General features: G+C 35.3%; 1 protein-coding gene across 3 annotated transcripts in view; it reads right to left on the reverse strand.

The window, feature by feature from the left end:
• Tm9sf3 (transmembrane 9 superfamily member 3) overlaps nt 1–24,110 on the reverse strand; it is a 56,220-nt gene that overhangs the window by 30,338 nt on the left and 1,772 nt on the right. For all 3 annotated transcript variants that reach the window (XM_033761303.1, XM_010618123.2, XM_010618122.2), the window contains exons 2-6: nt 20,246–20,441; nt 12,186–12,308; nt 9,709–9,869; nt 7,904–7,981; nt 250–381 (exon numbers count right to left, since the gene is read on the reverse strand). In XM_033761303.1, coding sequence (XP_033617194.1) covers nt 250–381; nt 7,904–7,981; nt 9,709–9,869; nt 12,186–12,308; nt 20,246–20,411 — 660 coding nt within the window. In that variant the 5' untranslated portion in view covers nt 20,412–20,441. The remainder of the gene's footprint in view (nt 1–249; nt 382–7,903; nt 7,982–9,708; nt 9,870–12,185; nt 12,309–20,245; nt 20,442–24,110) is intronic.

A 24,110-nucleotide genomic window follows, 5' to 3' on the forward strand; every position in this document is an offset into this window, starting at 1 on the left:
TTTTTAACTGTTAATTTATCTAACTTAGGGTGAACATTCATATTTTACTGAAAAAAACATTAATATAGTTAACTAATGGGTGTGTTCCTGGACACTGCTGGGAGTTTTACACAGTCTAAAGCCTAAAAATTTTACTTTGAAAACTCATCTGGCCTCAGGACTTCATATAAGAAATTATGAACATTTCAACCTGCAAAATAATACTGAGATAAACTGTTCCTATCAGTATAATGTAAAATGTTTACTCACCATATCATCCATTTCTTCTTCTTTACTGTACCGGGCATAATCTTTTCTTAAAGTTCTCATTAAAATCATTGAAACTAAGCCCACCAAGAAGATTACCATCATGAAGGAGTTGAAAATTGAAAACCAATGAATCTAAACCAAGAGAAAATAAAATGTAACCAACATGAAATAGTCACAGGGATTACAGGTATCATGAGCACAACTAGATGTTTATGGAAACAAAAAAGATTTAAAACCTACATAAAACTCCAAACCTAAGGCACGTTGAGGTAAGTATTCACTATGTCAAAGAATTGGTTTTCTTTATAGTATGCTTCCACACATTGAAAACATGCTATCATCCACACAGAAGTTCACAATCAAATTAACTGTACCAAAAAAGTACCACTTGGTGACATGATATGTGCAATTCAGCATTACACAGAAAGAAAATCGCATCTGGAGTCAAATAGGCCTGGTTATGTTAACACAGACTATCAGTTTCTAACTAGGTAGTCACAGTTTTCTCATCTGAAGAATGGAGGAATCACAGGTAATTTGTATGGCTTAATGACATATATAAAAAGCATGTCATTGTGTCAGGTATAGAATAGTAGTTAACAGTAGTAACAATAAATGTTAGTTCTCTACCCTTAAATGGACAACAATCCGAAAATCTTAAAACACCACAATCAAGCCATAACACTTAGCTATCATAGACTTAGGCTGCTTTCCTGAGTTGTTTCACTTGCTTCCAGTTAATTCATCCTCTCCATTCTATCACCCTCATTATTCAGTCCTCTCCAAATTAGTCACCCATGATACACAAAACATTGAAGTATCCCTTAGATCCTCAATATTCTGAAGGCTCCTTGGTTTGATTTTACCCACACATTAGTCACAAAAATATGCCCAGACTGGTCCATAATCACAAAGTACTACTGTGTCTCTGTGTGCATACCAGAATTCGGTGCATCTCACTTGAACCTGGTCTGTGACACTGCCCTATTACTCCTTTACTTACATTTCAGTTACCAAAAGATCGTTAAGGATTGCTCTGAAGTTTCTCTTCTCTCTTCAAGGTCCCAACAGCATCCTCTCTCCGGTCTTCTACCACCCAGAAGGACATGATCTTTGTTCAAGTAGGTTTTTTTTTTTTTTTCTTTGAGACAGGGTCTCACTACATCGTTCAAGCTGGCCTCAAATTCACAGAGATCCTCCCAGCTTCCTAAGTGCTGGGACTGATTACAGGTTTAGGCCACTAGGCCTGGTTGTTCAAACAGGCTTCTAAACTTGCATCCCTCCTGCCACTCTCCTAGAAGCAATTTCCCTTCTGAAGCCAATCTTTCTTCTATGCCAATGGTATGACACAAATGCTGCAGCAGCACACAGAGCCCTCTCTGTTGGCCTGGGAGCCAAGCCACTCCAGCAGAGCAGTATTCAGGTTTAACTACAGCCTTGGCAACTTTGTAATAAGTGGATTTAGGTTTGCAGTTTGAACACTTAGTCTCTAAATGGCTTACTACCATCGCTGCTCTAGGCTACAGATCTCATTCACTCTGAGGTGTCTTTCTCCTCTTATTTTGGACCCCTAAACCTTCACCTTTTTCCAGCATTAACACTCTCCAAAGGTTTTCCAACTGTAACAGTATTTACCCCTTGGAGCTGTCATAAAGTTTAAATCGGATAATAACCATAAAGAATAGTGGCAGGCATATCTAAAAACACTAAAACAGAAACTGAAAGTTAGTGTTACTAATATCTTTCAAAGTATTTGACCTTTTGTTCTCTCATTCCTCTGATCTTTGGTCTCATCTCCCTTTGGATGTCAATACTTTTCAAATAATTACACGTTCCATTCCTTTTCTCACTTCCTGCAAAATACAATGCATGTCACTTTTGTCCTCCCCCAAATTTCTCTCAAAGGCCTGTAATGAACTTCTAAACAGATTCAGCAGTCAATTTATCTGTTCCCGCTCCTTGATCTCTCTGCCACCCTGACCTGTCCTAACACCCTCCCATCCCACCTCCCCTCTTTCATCTTCTATGTTCTTCCTCCCACCCTCTTTGAACTTCTCTAAAATTTCCAGGCTTAGTACTCTGCTGTGACTTCTTGGACTTTCAGAACTTATAAGGAGCATTGCAATGGCGACACCCTCCATTCCTTATCCCCACCCTGCCCTAATCTCTAGCCCGCCTTCTCACAAATGTTTCAAACCTTTTGTTAACTACAATAATTTACACTTGAATACCTTTCTGGAATTTCAAATTCAGATTTGAATGCCTGAATGATTATAGTAAACTCATAATTGTAATTGTCCCTCACATATAGCACTCATTTCTGATTCTCTAATATCTACTAATGATATTAGCCTTTCTGAATATCATGTTCAAATATCACTCCTCTATTAAGACAGATATACCCTATTTCTTTCATATTGAAGTTAAACTATTTCCCCAATCGTCTATATTCCACATAGACCATGGCCAACTTATTTTCTCTACTCAACCTTTCTTTCCATTATACTATATATCCTAAACAGGCCTATTCTTGTTCAGTGACCCACAAATACAGCTTACTAACTTCCATCTTTTTATTTTTTCCATAATTTCTTCTCAATGGGACTTACTTCTATCTTCATTCATAAATTTTACCTACTCTAAATTCCAACTTAAACAGTGCTCTTACCTCTATAAAACCTCCCATCTACATGTTCCAGTTTTTCACAAAAATCTTTCTGCTCTAAATTCTACAACTCAATATACAGAAAACAATATACAATTTACTGTCCTGCATACTTATGAGAGATATTAATTGATTAAGGCTAATGTGCTGACGGTATGCACCAAGGTGAAGGGCAGTTTTTGCTCTGCTATCTTGCCCTAAGGCATCAAGGAAAAGACAAAACTCTAGCTCTTCCTCAAAAAGGAAGACAATTGCTTATGCCTCTTCATAAGATCATTTCTTTCTTTATTCAACTATTTATTGAACACCTACCAAAATCATATAGGAAACAATGAATGAATTATATTTTGAAATGTCTACCCCAAAACAGTACATAAATTTACCATGAAAGTGCCTCCTAGGACTTATAAAAGCAGTCTATAATGACAAGACTTTTCCAAGGATTTCATTTTGTTCCTACTTAGGAAATTAATAACCCAGAAAAAATTTAAAAAATATAAATATATATAACTCATATATTGTTTTAGCCAATTTATCAAATTTTTAAAGAAAAATTGTACATAGTTATATTTAGTAATAAGAAAGATACACCCAAAATGCTAAGCTTTCTGTGCATATGCTTTGTTTTGGGGGTGGAAGACTGATCTCTGACACAGAGGTTTTTTTTGGTGGTACCAGGGATCAAACTCGGGTCCTTGCACTTGAGAGGCAAGCCACGTAACCGCTGAGCTAAATCCCTGGCCCCTCTAAGCTTTCTAACATGGACAAAAATGGAGATCATTATGTTAAGTGAAATAAGCCAGGCAAAGAAAGACAAGTATCACAGGTGGGGGGTAGGGGTACTCTGTAATCTCAGCACTCTGGGAGGCTGAGGCAGAAGGATCACAAGTTCAAGCACAGGCTGGGCATTTTAGGGAGACCTGTCTCAAAATAAAAACTAAAAAATGGGGAAGGTGTGGGTGTGTACAGTTAATAGTGCAAAGTTCAATCCCCGGTACAGCAAAAAAGAAAAAAAGAAATATTGCATGATCTCACTCATACATGGAATCTAAAGTTTGATCTCCCAGAAATTGAGAGGAGAATGGTGGTTACTGAGGGTGAGGAGAGTAGGAGCAGAAAAGGATGGAAAAAATTATAGGTGCAAGTTATGTTACATGAAAGTAAGTAGTTCTATTATGCTATTATACTGTAGGGTGACTATGGTAACAATAATATACTATATTTCTCCCACTGAAGTACTAACCAGAGCCTATCCTGCTTAGCTTCCAAGATCAGAAGAGATCAGGAGCATTCAGGGTGGTATCGCCATAGACAATGTACTATTTTTCTAAAAGGACTTCAAATGTTTGCACCATAAAGAAATGATAAATGTCTGAAGAGAGATATTTACCCTGATTCAAACACTACATGATGTATACGTGCATGTAACATAACATCACAAGGTACCTAATAATTATGTATTTTATGGTTGTTAAAAATAAATCTAAATTTTAAAACAGCAAACATTTCTAATACAGCTATCTTCTTATATCTAAGATACAAATTTTAAACCAAAACCTATTAAAATTCAATACCAATGGACTGCCATTTATAACATTCCTTTATTCTAAAAATTATGAAATGTGGTATGATTTGGGAATTTTTATGCCAGGAAAAACATTTCTTAAAAATAATAAAGAATTCGATATCACACAGGGGTTACTGACCCTACCTGCTGCACTCCAGCACCCCCTAGTGCTACTAATGCTAGAGCTGTACCCTCAGTCTGGCACCAATTTTGGACAGAACTGGAGATGAACAACAAACTTTACTAACACCACTGCCTCACCATGAGTGCCTGCTGCTCACCAAACCCCAAATGAAATGTCTTACAAACATTATCAGAAAAACTTCCCTACAACTCTGCAAGGTATTAGGATCCTTGCTAAGTAAACAGAATCTGAAAATCTTGAGTCATTTGACCACATCAGTGAATGGCAGGGCCAAATTGGATTTGCCTTGAATCCCTATGCCTGTGCTTTTTTTAGTCAATGAGTTAGAAACAAATGCTACATTTCTTATATCTTAAAAGAAATTTCCTCACTCTGTCTTCTCTACAGGCCACTGCATCATTTCTTTGCTCGCTTTTACAGCCAAACTCCTCAGAAGATCATATGTGCACAGTGGTTCATGCCTATAATCTCAAGACTGGGAGGCTGAGGCAGGAGGATCAGTAGCTGCAGCCAAGCCTGAGTAACTTAGCAAGACAGGGTATCAGAAATAAAAAAGGCTGGGATACAGCTCAGTGCAAAGGCCCTGGATTCAATCCCTACTATCACAGAAAAGAAACAAAAAAAACAATTCCTGTCCTCTATTACAGTAGACTCCATTCAGATTTTTAACCATAGTTACAATAAAACCACACTTTGTCAGGTTTGCAAAAAACTTCAAATGACTCCAACAGTCCCTTTTCAGTATGTACCATTATATGATATAGTTTGGATCAGGAATGTCCCCCAGAGGCTCATGTGTTGAAGGCTCAGTGCCCAATGTGGCAATACTGCATTGGTAGTGGAAACTTTGAGAGATAGTAGGAGGTCTCCAATCACTGGAAGGTATCGCCTCAAAAGCATATGTTGAGACTTTTCTCAAAGAGAACAGTTACTCTAGCCCTTTTCTCTCTCTTGATTCCCTGCCAAAAGGTGAGCGGCTTTGCTCTACCACACGCTTCCCACCATGGTACACTGCCTTACCACGGATTCCAAGCATTATGGCCAACTATTCATGGACTGAAACTTTCTCTCTGTAAGGTGATTATCTCAATTATTTCATTATAGTAAAAGAAAGCTGACTAAACACATCATACCGACCCACCAGCTACAATTTAGAATTTCTCTTTTCTCCATAATCACTTTGTTCTCTTGGCTTCCAAAGCACTGTATGTTTCTATATTCTCCCTTCAAAGTCTTTAGCTACGTTTTCCTTTTCTCTCTAAACTCTTATTACTGATCCCAGGACTTATCCCCTTTCACTCCCCTGCTGAAAACACATTTACAATAATCCCTCAACCCTTTTGCATTCAAGAGTGAAATCCAAAGTCTTTATACTGGCCATGGATGATCTGGTTTCTACTACCTTTCTAACTTAATCTTCCTGCTATCCCTCAAATAACTATAAGTGTGTTTCCACTTCTAACAGATTTTCCAATGGTGCTGTCTCTGCCTAGAATACCCTTTCCTTCAGATATCAATGTTCCTTATTTCCCTCATCTCTTTCAAGCTTCTGCTCACAAGTCCCTCTTAAGACTTAGCCTATCATAATTAAAACTGCGACTCACCATACGGGAGATATCCTTGCTCTATTGCTCTTCTTTTCTTGTTCACTGTACTACAAGGATAGTCTATGTCATTTATGAGAATAGAATGTAAGCTCCAAGAGGGCATAGATCTTTGTCTTTTATTTTCTAATGTGACCTGTTTACCTAGACACAGCTTGGCACATAACACATGCTCAATTAATGGGTACTGAAAAATAAACACTTCCTCTGCAGAAGGCAATGTTTCCTCTAAGTCCTCAATACCCAGTGGGATTAAAAACAAGATAGATGTAAAGTACCTGTTGAGAGCTCTCATATTCTCAAATATTATCTAAATTTTAAAGTAGTCTGTGACCATAAATGTAACTGGATTCCTAGACTGCGGACTAAGACTGATTACACCTGCGAAGTATCCATGCATGTAGGGGGATATAGGGGAAAAAGGTATATACAATAGAAGTGAGCTAATCCTTCAGTGAGAATTACGTTTAGCTTAAATCCTAGGACCCTGAGGAAGATTGTAAGCAGTGATAGGCTCTAGTGGAACCTAGAAGCACTAACATAAATCTGAGATCATAAAATCTTACAGGCCATCTCAAAACTAGGCAATTAATAAACTTCACAATTCCAGGTCAAAGATTATATCAAAAGAAAGATGAAGTCATTCAGGAAGAAATGGATAGATCCCCTTATAAAATATAGACTTGTTATCTCTATCCTGAAAGAAAGGAACCACCAAAATAAGACCTATTATTTGCTCTGATGAACCAAAACTACCTATGCAAAACTAGTACCAATGCTACCAATGGGTCTTCAGAGCTGAGATCCAGTTTTTATCTGTTGGTGGGAAGTTAGGGATGTGGGAGGCATTTCTTTCCAGTCTTGATGTTCCTTTTTTAAAAAAATTTCTTTCTTGCTCTTTTTGGTTTTTGAGACAAGATCTTGCTATGTAGTTCAGGCTGGCCTTGAACTCCTTATGTAGACCAGGATGGCCTCAAACTCAGGCAATCCTCTTGCCTCAGCCTCCTGAGTGCAGGGAGGCATGCACCACCATGCTTAGCCTGATGTTCCCTTCTATGTAGAGAAAGTTCCACTAGCAAAAGTTCATAACCTCGCTCTGATCTCTCATTCATTCCACTACAAGAGGGTGGATGCATTCTGCTGTTTCTTCACACTCTAAGTTTTACAAGGGCAGGTGCCCATATCAGGAAGCATGTAATAGTCCAGCACTGAATATGTTAACTCTAAGTTTCAGTCAGTAGCAAGAAGTCCATTTGACCATGGATATAAGCTATAATCTCAAATACTAGTATCATTAGTAATAACGATACAACTATGTCTCCCACATAGTATATTCTTCATGTATGTCATAATCGGTTTAAAACATAGCACAGCAGTGTCAGAGATTTAGCTCAGTGGTGCTGCACCTGCCTAGGCAGCACAAGGTCCTGAGTTTGATCCCCAGTACCGAAGAGGAAAGAAATAAAATAGCACAATGAAGACAACCTTTTGATTATAGCTCTAAAACTCCCTTACCACCCTTATGACTCAAAGCTCACATCTGAAATCACCATTAACTGAATCTTGAAATCCATAACCCTTAGTGCTTTACATAAAAGATATGCTTAGTGTTTGTGAAACTGATTTGCATATATATATACAATGCCTTAAAATATACAAGACTATTTACCTACCCTATGTTGAAAGAAGGATGGATCAAGATATTTGTCAAATCGATCTTCAAATTTTACATCTGATTTTTTCCACTTTACCTGAAAAAAATGTTTCATTTGAAAGTCAAAGCTAATAAACAAATAAATAATCTGATGACAAAAGCCTGTGTAAAATTCAACTTTAGAATTAAAATTTAAAATTAAAATAAAAATTTAGAATTAAAATTAAATAGAGAAATGGTGGAAAGTTACTGATAGTTTGAGAAATTAAAACAAGTATGACGAAACTAACTAAATTTCTATTTTATGTATTAACAAAACTCAACTTTCCTTAGTGGGATCATTTCAGTTTTCAAGAACTATCATTATTTTTGGCTTACATACCCTGACCTGACAGCTGTATGAAGAACTAAATTAATAAAAGCTCACATCACAAGTGTTTAAACCAATTAAAATAAAAATCTGTACATCTTTATCTTCAGAGCACATTATTTTTATTACCAAAAATCACATTTTCTGCACATTTTTATAAATATTATTTGCACTAGGTACATACATAAAGCTTTAAAAACTTTCAAAATTGGCTACAAGTGATGCACTCATTCCAGCTACCAGGACAGTAACTGGCAAATAAGCTACCTACACTGAATTTCTCTCTTTTTCTTTCTACCGCTTTTAAGCTTAACACAACGTAATAAATTTGATGGTTAGCCCATCTGCCCATCAGCTGGAAATTGGATAAAGATGATGTGGTTTTTCTATAAAATGGAATACTACTCAGCCATAAAGAATGAGAAAGTAAATTCATTCATAGGTAAATGGGTACATTTTGAGGATATACTCCTAAGTGAAATAAATAAGTCACACATATGCAAATAGCAAATAGTTTCTCTGGTGTGAAAAACTAAAATAGTACTCATGATCCTAACGGGACAATTAGCAATGTGAAATAGGAAGAAAAGGACCAAAGGTGTAGGGACAGTGAGAAGGATAGGGAAAGGGGAATTAGGGAAAAGGAAAAAAATATGAGAAAATGTAAAACTGGAATTAAAGTGTGTGAAAGTGGAGAGGGGAGGAGGGGGTGAAGGGAGGGTGGGGACAAGAGGAAAAAATGAGAACCAAGACCTGGCATGTAAAGGTACAAGATCCCAGTAATGAATGTAACTGTACTGTCTACCTAGAATGTACCAATAAATTTAATTTAAAATTTTAAAAAAATAAGTAAATAAATAAATTTGACGGTTGCTAGAGAGTCCAGACAAGCTCTTACTCTGCAAAAGTACATCTTTCCAAAAGATAAAGCAAACCACAGTAAATTATTTCATTCCAGCAACTCTCATCTCTATCTGCAACAGTAAAACAAAAAACAAAATTTTAAAAAAATGATATCAAGTATTGTGATCTAAATATGTAACCATGGAAATACATGGCATGGGTTAGCTGACCTGCACAATTATAACAGTAAATGCTACTAGAGTAAATGGTCAGTCCTACAAATGCATTACTATTAACTAATACTACAGACCTAAAACACTTCTTGCTTTTAGTAGGCTTACACTAAGGATATAATACAGTATGCCATTACACAAAATGTCACACTACATTTTCAATTACTTTTTTTCTGGTTTTTTGAGGATCTCACTATGTAGGCTGGTCTTGAACTCACTATGTAACAGAAGCTGGACTTGAACTTGCAGTGATCCTCCTCCTGAGTGCTGGGATTATATGCATGTACCATCATGCCCAGCTCTACATTTTCATTTACTAAAGCTCCAAAACAATTAATCACAAACACTTCTTCCTACATATTATATTTTAGTACTTACTGAATATGACATCTGTATTTTAGTATTTGGAACCAACTTCACCTTTCCTTCACTAGTTAGATTAACATCAACAATTCGATTTCCATTAAAACCTATTTCAAGTTTTTTATAGGTCCAAAGATAGTAATCTTCTCCATTCTCATCTGCTTCACCAACAATACCTATAAAACAAAAAATATTTCATAAAAGATAATATCATTTAGCATTGAAAATATTCCAGAAGCTAAAAGTTTATTAAAAAGTTTTATACTGGCTTGACTAGTATTTAACGAACACTACGGACATATCAGACACACTGTGGGGTCGCGGTGAAAAAATGATGAAAGCTAATTTGATCACTAATCACCAATTTCCTCTGTGTTCACGCTTTGTCATTACTATTACCTCCACTGCAACAATTGTCACTTTATATGTGCATACTCGACATTTCCAAATTTTAAGGAAATGAGATGTCACCATTTATCAAGGTTACCCAGCTACTAGTGATCAAGCTATAATTATAAACAAGGTTTCCAGAGGCTCAGTCCACTCTTTCTTCAATAACTTATCATCTGCCTGTTCCTATAAAGATGCCTGTGTTTTTGTGTGCCCCTCTGACGCACATGTGGATATGACCAATACTCAAAATATGCCTCCTCTATGTGCCTCAGTCATGGAAACTCTGAGAGACCATTAGATTGGAAAAAGTGTTGAAGATAAAATGATAATGAGGTAACAGCTTAAAACGATCACTTTAATCATGATTTGAGATATTAGAAGGTGTAAGGTCTTCAAGCTGTCAGCTATTTGTCCAGTGTTCCCCACCAAAGACTACACTTCCCATGAGCCTTATACTCTATAAATTACTTCTCAGGGCTTTTTTTTATGGTCAATGAATTCCATTTAAAAACTAGGGAAAAATATTTCTTATAAAGGATTATTTGTTTATTAAACAAAGTGAGTCCCTAATTGGTACAAATTCAAGGAGTAAAGTTTTGCTTTGTTTGGGGTTGTAGAGGAATAATAAAATCCTCCTAATAATTTCATTAAACTGTATTTACTTATCTACTCTGAAAACCAGACTTTGGGAGTAAAGACACCAAAGCTTTTCTCAAAGATGGTTTTAAAAGATTCTGAAAGCTTTACTCCCCAAAAATATCAGATTGTAGTATTATTTGTAAGAATTCTCCATGGTTCAGCTGTTCTAAGATATGCAAATATCTTCCCAAACATTACAGACCCTGAAATTCTATGGCTACATAATATTTTTATTTTAAGAAAGCACACTTGTCACTTTTGCTAAAAAGATCCACAGTATTGACAGGAAGAAAGAAAGGAAAGAAAAGAAAACCTGAGGATACAGACAAGAAATTTATAAGCAATAGAAAAAACATGGGAGAAACCTTCTCTCTTACCAAAAATGAAGAAAGCCTACCCTACTAGATTCTCCTGAAATACAGACTGAAAAATCTTCAGTAAATAGCACATCTTCCTGCTATCCATCCAGAGCTGATCACAAAAATACAGTAATTATATGAAATGCTTACAATACATCTAACATACAAAACAGTAATAATGATGCATACAATTATCTCAAGAGGAACTATCTTACAAATTTCATCAAAGTATAATACTAAACTCTGATCTGATATGTTCAGACTATCAGTTTGCTGCTCATGAGCATTAACAGTCTGCTAACAATTTTAAGAATTAGGAAAGGGCCAAGAATTTAGCTCAGTGGTTCTGCCACCTCCCTTACAAGCACAAGGACCCAAATTCGATCACTGGTACCAAAAAACAAAACAAAACAAAAAAAACTGTCTATATAAGAGCAGATGCCAAGAGCATGAGGGGGAGGTGGGATCATGAAGAGAAAAATGTGATCAATCATGTTGACCATATGGTTGACTAAGCTTCTAAAGATATTTTAAAGAATTTAATCAAGTGCAACACTAGTGATTATGTATTAAGGAAATGCAAAGAGCCATACCTCTTCTCTATGATATGGATAGGCAAGACTACAACAAAAATTTTTAAGTAATGGAAGTTTCAGAAAATAACAGAAACTAGTAAAACAAGCCATTTGAAAAAATTATCATATCCAAAAACCACACCACAGTACTGCATGAAAAAAGCTAAAATTAAACTTTAAAATTCTACTTACATAGTCCCTTTAAAAGAACAAGTTAATATACAGTATGAGAAAAATGGAAGCAAAAGATATTTCAGATAATTCCAAGCACCTTTTAATTCCTAGAATCTAAAAACTTATATTCTGTACAAGATATATTTTGAAGGAGTTTCATGTAGTTTGACAATAGCCAAAATTCTTCAAGTTAAAGTGAACTTTAAAATCAGTATTAAAATCATTTTATGGAGGACAGTGAAAACACAGTGACGACAAGATCCAGTGTACAATCACTTTAACAGAGTCATTGTATCAATCTTGCTCATTATGCAAATATTCCTCAACCTTAAATATTAAATATAATACTTACCCCATATTGGTAAGTCATCTATGTACATCTGGTACCAATAGTGGTTTTTGATAGCATATACAAATGCATCTCTCTTTTCTTTATCTAAGTCAATTTCACAGTAAGTAGCTGGCATAACATCATCTGCATAAAATAAAAATTGCAAATTAGCCCATTGGCTTGCAAAACAGTCTTAAGAGAAACACAAGTATTTCCTAAAGTTAAAATTTCTATTTATAATAGTTGAGTTTGGGTGATAAATATATGGGGGTTCAGTATACTATTTTTCCTCTTATGTTTCTTTATATTTGTCTTATAATAAAAGAATTTTAACAATATTTATTTTCAAAGATTACCTTTACCTAAGTGAAAAAATTCCCTATATATAACAATTTTAAGAACATCAATAAAGTAACATTAAAACAAATTGATTTTAAAAATAAAAATAAAAGCTTAATATGTTATATGGTTTCCACTTTATACATGAAATATAATCCTAAACAGAGAGATCCTAAACAAAGAGATAATCCTAAACTAGAGGATTTCTGAGATTATTATTCATTTTAATATTCTTAGAACTATAAGGCAAAAGAGTCTATGAGGAATCCCAGTGATTCTTCATAATTAGAATGATTCAGGGCCAGGGATTTAGCTCACTGGTTTTGCCACCTGCCTCCCAAGTGCAAGGACCCAAGTTCGAGCCCCAGTACCAAAAAAATAAATAAATAAAATAAAGATTCAAAGGCAAACTTCTAGCCACCAAGTATCACTGTTCCTAAACTACTTGAAAGACCTCCTAAAAATGAATCATTTCCACTCTTGACTACTTTCAAAAACACCGTTATTAATCTGTTCAGTCTTTATAAGACTGTTTCAAAAATACGTTGTTTCTAATAAAAAATCCCTAAACCTGCAAATATTCTAAATGCCAAACAAAAAGATTAAACGATTTAGTACATTTCATGGCTTGTGTTTAGATGTCCCCCAAAGCCTCACGTGGATGAGAAAGGACATTCTTTTTCAGAAATAGTTGAACCTGAAATGTGTGATTACTAAACCACTAGGTGTGAGTGATTAGTTTGGCAGTGCCCAAATCCTGGTAGTCTAAATAAGATAAAAAGGGCAGAAAAATGCTGTTAAATGCTCTTATTTCCTTTGCTGCCTTGTGTGTGCCATGTTGTTTCTGTTCTGCCAGGCCTGTTTGTCATCCCTGCCTTGGAGTTTGATTATGAACCGAAACCTCTATGAACTATAAGCCAAATAAATTCCCTTTTAACTTTGGGTGCCAGGTATTTTGTCTCAGCAATGAGAGAGAAAGGTAACTAACACAGTATATTACTTAAGCAATTAGGAAAAAAAGTCAATCTTAACAGGAGTAAAAAAGAAAGTACAGGCTTATTTTAAATTCTCTTAAACTGTAGGGCTGGGATTTAGCTCAATGGTTCTGCCACCTGTGTTGCAAACACAAGAACCTGAGTTCAATCCCTGGTACCAAAAAAAAAAAAAAAAAAAAAAAAATTCTCTTAAACTTTTCTTTTCTGGTACTGGAGATTGAACACAGGACTTCACACTTGCTAGGCAGGTGCTATACCACTGAGCTACATCCTCAGTCATTTTTTTTAGGACATGTTTGCAGCATATGCAGTTTACAATCATCTTGGGGACTGGGTACATGTACATACTACAGCAATCTGTATCCTTTTTTAATCCCTTTCATCCCTCTTTAAATTTCCTATCCAGATTTTCATTCTTGCTGATATTATTAATCTTAGCTCATATTATGGCATATAATATTTGCATTCATTGAGGTTATTAGGTTTCTGTAGATGGCATATCTTCATTCTACTTATTTCCCCTTCCCTTCCTACTCACCCTGTCCTTGTTTCCTTGGACCCCTTCCCTATATTATTTAATAAGAAAGAGCAATCTGGTCTGGGGATTTAGTTCAGTGGTGCCATCGCCTGCCTCGCAAACACAAGGTCCTGAGTTCAATCACTGGTACCAAAAAAAAAAAAAAATCTGAGTTATAACTGAAAGATACTCCACAACATATCTATCTAACCCTCCAGTGATTTTCTTTCTTCCAGGGCAGCAAGGAATTCAGGATTTTCATACGGTTAAAAACAGGCTGAGCCGTGAAGCAAAGAAGTTAGGAAATATGATGTTATAAAGGGTTCCCACAAGAGCGAGGAGAACTGTCAGCCTGTGGTCCCCAAATGGGATCATCATAGAGTGTGACTATGAACAAAGGGCAGCAGGCAACTGCATCCACAGAGAGGACAAGCAGAACAAAAGGAAGGTTCAGGCTTAATGTGGCAAGTGGCTGAAGTGGCAGCCGGAGACCTCACAACTACCTCTGCAAAGCCAATAAATTCCTTGCTGTTATAAGATGACATGTTTATAATGGTCATTAACAATGTGGTAGTTTTAAAGATGAAGTTCTGGGCTATACAGTATGACATTTACCTGTATGCAGCTTCTAAAAGCTTTCTCACCGTCTGAACTCTAGTTCAACTGTTTCCCAACTGATCTGTCATCCTCTCTCCCTACTCTCCAATGCAACTACTCACAGTTCCTTCATACCTTCTGCTTTTGGCCTCTGGATTCTGGTTGTGCTGTTAACTCCACTTCAAAGTCACATTTAAAACCTTTCCCATCCCATCCCCTCCTCCACAGAGTAGTTCCAGATCCCCACTTCGCACAGTCTACCCCTTTCTCTAAAGTCCTATGGTTTTCTTTCTATACCTTCCTAATAGCACATTGGAACCAGCTGTTAGCTCCTACGAAACACCTGAGACCTTGAGGGTGTTGTCTGTAACTGACTACTTCCTTTTTATTCCTAGCTATGCTTGCTTCAGTACCCTGTAATTAAAAAAAAAAAAAAAAAAAAAAAAAAAAAAATCGAACAAATTTTAAGTGTAACTTTTCCATTTATTTTGCAAAATAAATCACTACGAGTATGCACATATGTATGCATCTGTGTATGAATGCTATGTGTGTGGTGTTGTAGAAGTAAATGTCAATATAAAATGAAATCTTTAAGCAATTTCTCACCAGACTGCAAGAAGTCTTGAAGAGTATATTTCACTGATGTAAAATCTAGGAATCAACTGTGGCAAATAGGAAAAATCTAACATGGCAAGTTGTATAAATGATTGGTTGTGTTTTAATGAAATTCTTCTTCTAAGCACAAGTAGGCAATGCAACATCACAGATAACTAAAAAACCTGGTTACCCAACAGAAACTTCATTTCTCTCAGAGGGAAGCTGATTTGAAGAAAACTAATGCAATGTATATAAACATACCAACTCACTGTTCATCGCTCTATGTAACTGGAAACAATTGAGAAAAATCACCATAAATTATGGCTTGAAAATTATAATAGGGCACACCTTTCTCAGATAAACCACAACCTATGAATTCTGAAGAAGAAATTAAGATTTTTACCAATATAGCCAGGTGTGGTGGCACATGCCTATAAATCCCAGAACTCTGGGTGTCAGAGGCAGAAGGATCACAACTTTGAGCCCCGCCTGGGCAATTTGGCAACTTAATGATATCCTGTCTCAAAATAAAAATGAAAACTTTTAAAATGGGATGTAGCTCAGTGTGAAGGTCCTAAGGTTCAATCCCTAGTACCACTAATAAATAAAACTCCCCCAAAACAAAACACCAATATAAATATTTTTTACAGGGAAAAATAAAACAACCAAAGTTATAAACTGGCAAGTTCAAACAGCAGGCAAGGTTTGGCAGTCTGGACACTAAGCTTCAATATGTCTCAATTCCCATAATACTCCAGACTAGTAAGTATATAGGTAGTGAAAACTTTAAGTATATGTTAAATATTCATGAGTTCTCTAAGAACACAGCATGTCATCATATTTTATGTATTACATTATCAGAAATACTCTACTTCAAATTCAGCAGCATTTAGCAAAGTCTTTCATGAAATCACTACAAACACGTATAGAAGTAGGCAGAAATGAGTTTCAATCTGAGATCATCCCATATTTAATAGCTATGCAAATAAAAGCAATTCACTGGACCTCTATGAAAATCAGTTCCATCAACTATAAAACAAGAACATCTGCACTAACTCCTTCCCACAGCTTCAGGAACTCAAAATACTGATATATTCTTCAAGTGTTCTTAGTGTGCTTGACCTTGCACCCCTTCGAGAAACTGACCAAAGAAGTACCTCCCTTTCCCCTCCAAAAAATGCACATGCATACAAAATTAAGTGTACAATTTCAGAGGGTCTATAAACCCCTGAAGCCAGAGCTCCTGGGTGAACTCTGCATATTGAGAGCTTATCTAATGCTGGAATGCAATTAGGCACTCAACAACTACCAAATGAATTAAAAGAAAATATGGACTAGAAAAACTGGTGTATTTACAGTTAAGTAAAATCTAAGAGTACTGATTAAATGATCAACCTGACTGGTGACATAAACTGCAGTTTTTGTTAAATAGATATTCCATACTAAGTATCAAAAACTTTCTTTAAAATGTTTACAGCCTTTAATTCAGTAATTCTATATCTAAGAATTTATCCTAATAAAACATTAAGAAATCATTAAAATACTTACACATAAGAGAAGCCAAATACTTTGTCATTTGTAATAGCAAAAAAGGGAAAGAAAAAACAAAGAAGGAAAGAAATGAGGAAAGAAGAGAGAAAAGACACAACAGAAAGAAGAGGGAAGGAAGAAGGGTAGGCCAGTTAAAATATTTACAACTAGGGAATGAAGAAAGATTATAGTATCAAAGTTGTAGTCTATGTAGCCATATTTAGAATAATAATTAACAATATAAAGATAAATTCATAAAACTTTAGGAAAAAATAAGCAAGATAAAAACTAATTAAATAAATGCTTACAGATCTATTAAACTTTTTTAGGGCTGGGATTTAGCTCAGTGGTCCCGCCACCTGCCTTGCAAGCACAAGGACTTGAGTTGGATCCCCAGTACCAAAAAAAAAAAAAAAAAGATTAAACTTTTAAAAAATATACATATGTGGGATGGGGATTTAGCTCAGTGGTTCCACCGCCTGCCTCACAAGTGCAAGGTCCCAAGTTCATTTCCCAGTACCAAAAACAAAACAAAACAAAACAAAAAATTTCCAGTACCAAAAAAAAAAAAAACAACAAATATACACACATACAAAACAAACTCAATGTTTATATATTTTAAAGCAATATGGATGAATGGAAAGGAAAATAAAGAAGAACAGAAAAAAATACAGTATACTAAAATGATAATGGTAATTATATCAAGGTGATTTTTATTTTCCTCTTTATATTTTTCTACATATACTAAGTTGTGTACACTAAAACTGTATCACTGTTAAGATCAGAAAATAATACATATACATTTCTTTTTGGGGAAAAAAAGATGTGGAGGGGAACGATGTTATAAATGGTACAAATAAGGACTTATAAAAATACCATACTCATAAACTGCAGGCAATACAAAAATCACTAATAACAGAAATGAAAACTAGAATACAAATAACTGATTAATTTCATGTTCAATTATTTGGTCTCACTAAAACACTTTGGTTGAAACCAACAGGACAAAATATTGCATCAAGTTTCCAGGCTTCCAATTAAACAAGACAGATTTAACCATAAGCATGTTTCTTCCCCTTCCTGAAGTACATTAAAATATAAGTAAAGGAATTTTTAAAAAAGAAAAAAGTAAGTTCACCATGACAGAAAGAAAAGAAGACAGTGGAGAAAAGATGCCAACAATTTTGGAAAAATGGAAAAACATGAAAGATGACAAGTGCCACCACATAAATCGGGGGAACACACTTTCTAGGGTGCCTAAAGAAGGAAGGGGAAAGGTGTCGCAGGACTCAAAAAAGACACTCAGGGGGAACCCAAGACTTGAAAGGTACAGGACAGATGTAGGGCTGAACGTAAAGGGAACTGCACACTGAAACTTGTACAGAGGGACTGGATGCCCAGTCCCCTCCACCTATCATACTACTGGATAAAATCCTCAATTTATCTCCTGAAGTAGACCAGAGGAAGACCTTCCCCTAGAAAACTTCTGAGGATCCAAAAACAGGAAAAAAGCTAGGATGCAGAGTGGGGAATGATTTTAGGTAAAACTCTTTCCTCTGAATAAGAGGGCCTGCCATCATCCCTCTAAGCCTTTTCCCCCACCCTCTGACAGCGAGGCCTACACCATCTAAGAGATCTATGGATGCAAATATCCCATACTGAGGACCAGAAAAGCCAAAGTGAAGAATCATTGAACTAGAAATGTGTAAGGCTCTGAGCAGTCCTTGGCATTTCTACATACTTGCAGTAGTCTCAACTTAGCACTTCATTCTAGATAATAAGAAAATACTTGTATAATAATTTTATTCCTCTATTAAGAAGGAATATTCAAAGTAAATATAAATAAAACAAATGAAAGGAATGAATCCTCCACACATCATTAATTTTCAAAGATTAACATGTTTTATTACATTTCAGGATTCTCAAATTAGGAAAGGCCCTGGGCAGGGACCTCCCCTAGCTAAGAATTACTATTCTAGATCACTCAACAATCAAAATGAACCAATTACTGTAATAACAAGTAGGCATAAACCATCTTGGTATTAGACAGATTATTAAGAACTTACTATCTCTTACTTGCAAGAGATATAATGATAAACAAGAACATACTGCCCCAATGTGGAAGGACCACAAGGGTAGTACAGCAACTTGGGGACAAATCAAATTTTATAATCAATAAATTAATTTTAATCTTTCATAATTACTATGCAAAATCAAGTTGGAACTATAAGCCCATACCAGGGACCAGTAGTCATCATAAAAACTACTATTTCTCTCATGGCTATGTATCCTGAAACTGATAAATATATTACCTCATTTAAATCTCACAATGATTTTATCAAGTAAATATTATTTCCCACACTTCACAGATGAAGACTATGAATAATTTGCCTATAACCACAGGTACATAGAGGACAGGATATAGTAAGTCTTTCTGACCCTAAAGCACACGTTTCTGCTCTCTATAATGTTAAGGTTCTATGAGGTACACTCTAAAATTAAGAGGGTGATAAATTCAGGCCCAGTTCGAAGATGCTGAATTTAAGTCCATCCTTGTACAATTTTTGTATTTTCTCTAAACTGTCTCAATTAGTCTAACACTAGAATATAAGAAAAAAACTGTATAAATTCTTAAATGGGAGGCGTACATTAGACCTAAACTATTATTAGTTCCTTAAAATAGTCTCTCTAGTGACCTTCATTTTCAAAACAATGCTAATCCATTAAGTTTGACAGAATCTGCAAGGTTTGAAAAATAAGAAACAAAACAAGCCAGGCATGATGGCACATACCTGTAATCCCAGCACTTAGGAGACTGAGTCAGGAGGATAGGCAAAGGTTCAAGCCCAGCCTTCTTCCAAATTTACAAGTCTCTGACACAAAATTTCAATATCCCATAGGTGTTTGCAGAGCATATTAATACACTGATGAGCACATACTCAGTTAATGGTACAAATCGAAATTTGAGGATTTACACAAAATTTATTTAATAACCCATATTATCTCTTTAAAACTTTTATTTTTATGTAATACAAATGGATATTAAGAAAATATAAAAGCACTCTTCTATGAAAAAATAAATCAAAATTTCATAACAAGATAATTCAAGAATAGGTACTATGCTTAATATCATCATAAAAGAATAGTCAAAATGTTACTCAGTGTATAAGTCATATACAAAAAAGAAATGAATAAGAGGACAAAACTTTCTTTACAATGAATAAAAAGAAACTAGTATAGTCTCATACCTCCAGAAATTATGTATTTATGAAGGCCTTCCCTGGCTTACATATATCTAATCACTAGAGGGTTCACTAGAAAACATTTTGGAGGAAGAAATATATTAAGGAAGCATAGATGGATTAACAATTTACTCTGCTAAACATCCTACAAAATATATAATAGCCCTGCATAACAAAAAAATCATCTGACCCCAATGTCAGAAGTGCCAAAGAAACTGGTCTACAGTCTAACTCATATGGTGAAAACTATTAAGGTTTACTTACCTTTAAATTTTATATCCAAACCACTAAATTCTAATTCAACTCCTTGAAGTGCTTCTCCCAGAGTTTCATGGTAATGACTGATACTTTTTTTTGACCCCACACAGAATGGAAGTGAAAAGTACTTATATGTTTCTTGGCGATTATGGTAGGGCCCAACAGTATTCATCCATAAGACAACTTCCTCTTTATCTTGATACTGAAACAAGAAAAGCAAATAAAGATATACATATATATCAATCTAACAAACATTAAGGAAATATGTTATCTGTTCCTAACAAAAGTGTATTCTCATTGTTCAAGAAGCTATAAAATAACTTATTGGCTGTTTAATCTGATGACCAATGTCTATTCCTTCCATCAAACTGTAAATTTTAAAATTGTATCTTCTGGTTGTGGTCTCAGGATCCACCTTTCTAAACTTTGTTTTACAAAAGATGGTGTTTAAACAAAGGCCAATAGCTCATAATATGTTTAAAATTAGTATTTATATTATTAAATAATGGTAAACCTAAAACCAACTTAATTCACGAGGATCCCATGGGCAAGGAAGAAACAAAATCAACAGTTTAATCCCAAACTTCATGTTAATTATTAGATATAAAAAAAAACTAATGCTGCCAGCATGTATAAATAAAATCTCCTTTCCCTTCTACTCCTTCATACGGCCACTGGTAAAAGTACTAGTGAGAAATGACTAAAACAGGAAGAAAAGCCAGTCTATGAAACCACCACAAGTCCATCCAAGCCAACATTCCATCTGTTATTAGCCTGAAAGACTTGTTTTGCGAGCATATTTTTCTAAATAAGTATGACTCTATCCATCAGCAAATACTATATATAGCAAAATATGGAGTGCAGTCCAATGACTTACATTGGCTAACTTTACCTTTCCAAGGTCTGACTGTGGGATCTTCCAGAGATTCCTAAGATCTCTACAAGTTTAAAATCCCTATGATTTTAAAATTACCTAAGTAATTTAAAAACTAGTAATTCTAATTAGCAACATTAACTTAAGCTATTATAAGGAACTTAAATCAACTCAACTAGTGGTACATAAGTTAACCAATTGATTAATTATTTACTGAGTACCTAACATGTGCCAGCAACTGTGTTTATAACTGAGAACTCAGCTTGAACAAGACATACTCCTTGATCGACTGATGTCTAAAGGGAAAAATGAACACTGAACAATTTCAGTAAGGCAGGCTGTTATGGAGGAAGTAAAAGAGGAAGCTAGCTACCCAACTAGCTAACTAAGAAATCCTTAGTCCTTTTATGCCAAGTGTTCCATTTTTGGAACACCTATAACAGAACATAATAAAAAAATTTCTCATCAAATTCTTGTTCCTTGCATTTTTCTAGGTAACATACATGAATTTCATGTAAACACAAAAAAATTGCAATCTTCAGCCACGTTCCATCTAAAACTAATCAATGAAATAAAATATTATGTTTTGTTTTGTTTTTGTGGTGCCTGGAATAGAACCCAGGCCTCACAACATGGTAGGAAAACATTCTACCAGTGAGCTAAAAAACCTCAGCTTTAAATAAATAGTTTCAATTAAAACCTGACAGGGCTGGGGATTTAGCTGTGGTTCTGCTACCTACCAAACAAGCACAAGGTCCCAAGTTTGAACCCGGTACCAGCAAAACAAAACAAAAAATACTGACAACCCTAAAACCAAATTCATCTCACCCAAATCTACCCTTTTCAACTTTTTCAATGATACTACCATTCTCTCAAACATGGAGACTCAAACCCCAAGACCTCTGTATCCAGAAAATTGAAAAACATTTAACTTGTTTATTCCTAGTCAAACATCTGCCTCTTCACTTTGATTCATATCACCACTACCACCCTAAGACTTAAAACTAGTCACCTCCTCTTCAAATAATCATTGTATTTATATAAACAGATATATAAATTATCCAAAACTATGCACTTTAAACAAACAATAGGCTGGCTTTGTTCACTGTAGTTTAAGTAACTGAGTTTCATGCTTCCAACACGGTATTATCCTTGTCCCTATAGCTTCCTAATTAGTCAAGTCACTCAATATGCACTGGTTAAATACTACTGGTTGTAGCAAGCTACCATTGCTTCTTGGAGTATATAACAGATTGGAGGACCAGGAAAGGGGAGTGATTTTGTGATACTGTTGAGAACACAGAACTCATGAATCCCATAGCTACAGTGTGAGCCATAAATTGCCCCGAGATTACTTTGCCCTTTATTATTGGTATTTTAGTGAGGACATTTTTACATTCTGCTGCTATGGAAATTAAACATATAAGATAGGGAGAAAACACAACCAAAAATCGGGAAGGTCCAATTTTTTCTGTGACCTTGGGCCAGCCACTATGGGTTCAATCAGCCATTAGGAAAGTGAATTTGGATTAAATGATCTCAAGTCTTCCCAGTTCTAAAGTTCTGTGATTCACTGAGGATTTACCTCAGCAGTTCGGTGGCCTGCCTCACAAGCACAAGGACCCGAGTTCAATCCCTGGTACCAAAAAAATTAAATAAATAAATCAATCAAATAAAGTTCTGTGATTCTTAATTTGAAACCATTTTCAATGAAGTCATGTGGCATCTGAGGAGATACAGCAATTTAACTATAGATGATTTCTTGTGCTTCATCCAAACAAGCATAAATTATACCTTATACTCCTACCTTTCAATTAGTATGAAGAAACCTTCTGATAACCCTTCAAACAATTCAGAGCCTGTCTTTCACTAAAGTTTTTTTTCAATTTTTTAATTTCAATTATTTGTCCTATAATCTATATGATTTAGCTTTTTTTTTTTTTTTTTTTTTTTTGCAAGGCTGGTATTGAACCCAAGGTCTTGTGCATATTATGTAAGTGCTCCACCACTGAGCTACATCACCAGTCCTGATTCAACCTTTACAAATTAAAAGGAGCACATCTTTGCATAGTCTAATGTATACACACACACACACACACACACACACATATACTTTATACACACACATACACACTTTAATTTGTAGGACCCAGTACAAAATAAAAATGCAGGATTCCGTTAAAAATTTTAGAATTTGAGGATGGTGGCAACAGTGTTAAAACAAGCAGTACTATGTGACTTCAGCTAAAAAACCCATTATAGTCCATGAAGTTAACTTTATCCCTCTTTAATGCTAACCCAAACATCTCCTTAGTAACAACCTATGCAGCTAGACCAATCTAAACATTTCCTTAGCAACCTAATAATACTATCAATATAAAGACCTACTCCATTTAATACAAAGTGTTTTTTTAGTCCTAGTCTTAGGCTAAAGGGCAGTACAGTATATTAGCTGAAAGTGTTAAAGACTTTTGAGACAGCTCACTATGTAGACCAGGCTGGCCTTGAACTCTAGCAATCCTCCTGCCTCAGCCTACTGAGTGATTACAGACAAAAGTATGAATTACTACACCCAGCTGAAAAGATTCAAAACCCACCTCTGCCTCTCCAAGGGGCGTGGTCTCATGAAAGTGACTTTATCACTCTGACCTTAGTTTCCTCATTTGTAAAGGGTATATCACCATCCACTTTACAGGATCATTAATGTATGTTTAATAGGAGTTAATATGTGTAAAGCATTTAGAACAATGTCTAGCACATATTGCTATAAAAACCATTAGTTTTATTTCTATCTGGAAACAGTCTTCACAGAAAGTTAATCGAAAGAAAAGCTTTAGTTTCTGAAAACTGTTAATTAATAATTCAATTTCACGAGTATTTATTAAACATTAACCCAGCAGCAACCTTCCCTTGCAATTTGTTCCCTTTAACACTTTCATTCTCTCTTCACTAGCTCCTTCTACCTTCTTGCTGGAGGTCAAAAAAAAAAAAAAAAAT

The sequence above is a fragment of the Fukomys damarensis genome, unplaced genomic scaffold (assembly GCF_012274545.1).
Source record: "Fukomys damarensis isolate Sample0158 unplaced genomic scaffold, DMR_v1.0_HiC HiC_scaffold_8, whole genome shotgun sequence".
NCBI lineage: Eukaryota > Metazoa > Chordata > Mammalia > Rodentia > Bathyergidae > Fukomys > Fukomys damarensis.